The following is a 2,500-nucleotide window of genomic DNA, read 5'->3' on the forward strand; positions in this document are numbered from 1 at the left end:
TCACTGTCAAAAGCACAAGTTTCCTTCCTCTTCCCTACCTCTTCATGTTATTTTCCTTTTGAATGGTTTTATGCTTTGTGTTTGTTCATGACAGCACACAAATTCGAAAAAATAAAATTGTTTTTTGTCCTCCCATAAAACAGCAATACTTCTGTCATACTGAGTATAAAGAAAAAATGAGCTGATATGGACCCTGAACTACAATTTTAGTCAACTGCAGAATTGATAAGAGCCTGTGATATGACAGATATAAGTCCTTAAAAACAGTAAACATACACAAAAAACACAAAACACAAAAATTACTCTAGCTCTACAATAAGTGACTAAAAGGGAGTGGGAAAAGTCACCGTATGTTGCTGAAGCCACCTCGCTCTGAAATAAAACCCATCCTGGATACTGGGTAAGCAAATCTATCCTCTGTCAGCAACGGGTTAAAAGTACTGGCGATGCAGGATGTGCATACAAAATGAGATGAAGGTGATTTAGATCATGTGCAGTACATGCAATGTGGCCCTGTGCCAGTTTAGCTGCTTTGCAATATGGCACTTACATTCTTAGGCACAGGTGTCATTCTTTTTCCCATCTCTTCATTGATTTTCATTAGGGATGATTATTTCTTTTATACTTGTTTACATAAACAAAAACAAATTGAAGTTGCATTTTGTCTTATAAAATTGTACCATTTCTACCACACTGAGCATAAAGAACATTATAAGTTGATATGGATCCTATATTACAATCTTCGTCAACAAAGTAAATATGGCTCTAAGATTATAAAAAGTGAATGAAAGAGAACGCAAAAGGTCACAATATGTTGGGTGAAGCTCCATTGCTCTTTGAAGAAAGCTTGCATATTCCCATGTAAGAATAAATGATCACTTCTCAGTATACAGTAGAATTAATCAGAAAAAGTTATATGACCTTCTTAAAACTGAGAACATTCAAAAGCTAAAGAAAAAAACAAGACTTCAAAAGCTCAAACTCTGGCCATATATTTAACATCAATATTATCAAAGGTAAGCACTTTGTCACTAATCACTAAAATACATTGAGGTGATTAGAAAAACAATAATGAGTAAGCAATTTGTTATAATCATTTATTTATAGGAACAATCAATTTTACATAGTGTGTGTGTGTGTGTGTGTGTGTGTGTGTGTGTGTGTGTGTGTGTGTGTGTGTGTGTGTGTGTGTGTGTGTGTGTGTGTGTGTGTGTGTGTGTGTGTGTGTGTGTGTGTGTGTGTGTGTGTGTGCGTGTGTGCGTGCGTGCTTGCATGTGTGCGTGTGCACACGATATTTATACATTAGTATATAAATTTGCATTAATATGACATACACTTTTGGTAATATTTATTACTGTGACCATCCTTTATTACTTCACTTTATAATCATATCTACTGAAAATTTAAGCAGAGAGAGCAAGGCACTGATTAAAAATAGCCAAGCAATTGTAAATAAAGATATGAAAGTGTAAATTACAATTTTATCATGGCTCTTCTTTCAAATCATTTACATTCCAATTCATAAACCCTCAACGCTTACAGACTTACAAAAATAACACCTTTGTCCTGCAAAGTTTAGCCGATTCAAAATCAAGAAAATGTCTAGATTTCACCTAGGATTCACAAAGTAAACTTCAAAAAACTTATAAGTAGACTGGTAAAAAAAAAAAAAAATCTAAAAACTGTGCAATATGATCAGAATTCTGCTCAATATAATTTTCCTTTGTTTGTTTATTTGTTTATCATATATTCTATAAAGGCCATGATAAATGCAATGATGCCTGTCCAGTTACCATGCTTTGAAGTGCAACAAAGTCATCACCATGGCCGTATATACTGCATTACAGAGATAACTACACTTTATTTCTTCTTCTTCAGCTCTTCGAATCTCTTCGTTAGGTCATCAAAATCAATATCCTCGGTCGTTTCGTTGGGATTCCTGACGCTATTTGTGCCTGGGACGCTGGGCAGATCGGGTATGGTGGGCAAATCGGGGAGGTTGAAGTCGACGTTCGTGTCTTCGCCAAATTTTGAGCGCGGGCTTGGCTTGGGCTTGTCATCATCCTGGAAAGCCAAAGTAAAGTGCATGGTGATACATCTTGCTTGAAGTATACATTCTCTTACATATTAGGAGAATATAGGAATTTTAAGAGATGTTGTATGTGTGTATATGTATACACACATAGATGTATGTGCATATTCATTCCCTTATGTTCTGCTACTTCTAAGAGTATTTTCTTATTCTTATTTCCTCAAAGGTATAATACCATTTTTATTCAAATGTTAAATCTTTCTCTTTCCTTTGTTATAGAAAACCTGAAATGTTTCCTTATTTGTCACAGATATCTATATTAGATATATGTTCACTATTACAATTATTTAAACACTAAAAATTACAACCGCATTTAACAAGAGAAAAGAAAGAAAGAAAGAAAGAAAGAAAGAAAGAAAGAAAGAAAGAAAGAAAGAAAGAAAGAAAGAAAGAAAGAAAGAAAGAAAG

At 34.2% G+C, this 2,500-nt stretch overlaps 1 protein-coding gene across 2 annotated transcripts in view; it reads right to left on the reverse strand.

The window, feature by feature from the left end:
• Positions 1 to 1,076: 1,076 nt before the first annotated feature.
• Positions 1,077 to 2,500, reverse strand: part of Ist1 (increased sodium tolerance 1-like protein) — a 14,638-nt gene continuing 13,214 nt past the window's right edge. For both annotated transcript variants that reach the window (XM_043035747.2, XM_043035681.2), the window contains one exon: positions 1,077 to 2,064. In XM_043035747.2, coding sequence (XP_042891681.2) covers positions 1,861 to 2,064 — 204 coding nt within the window. In that variant the 3' untranslated portion in view covers positions 1,077 to 1,860. The remainder of the gene's footprint in view (positions 2,065 to 2,500) is intronic.

This window comes from Penaeus japonicus, unplaced genomic scaffold, assembly GCF_977035675.1.
Source record: "Penaeus japonicus unplaced genomic scaffold, GWHDUDI00000001_assembly GWHDUDI00000013, whole genome shotgun sequence".
Taxonomy (NCBI): domain Eukaryota; kingdom Metazoa; phylum Arthropoda; class Malacostraca; order Decapoda; family Penaeidae; genus Penaeus; species Penaeus japonicus.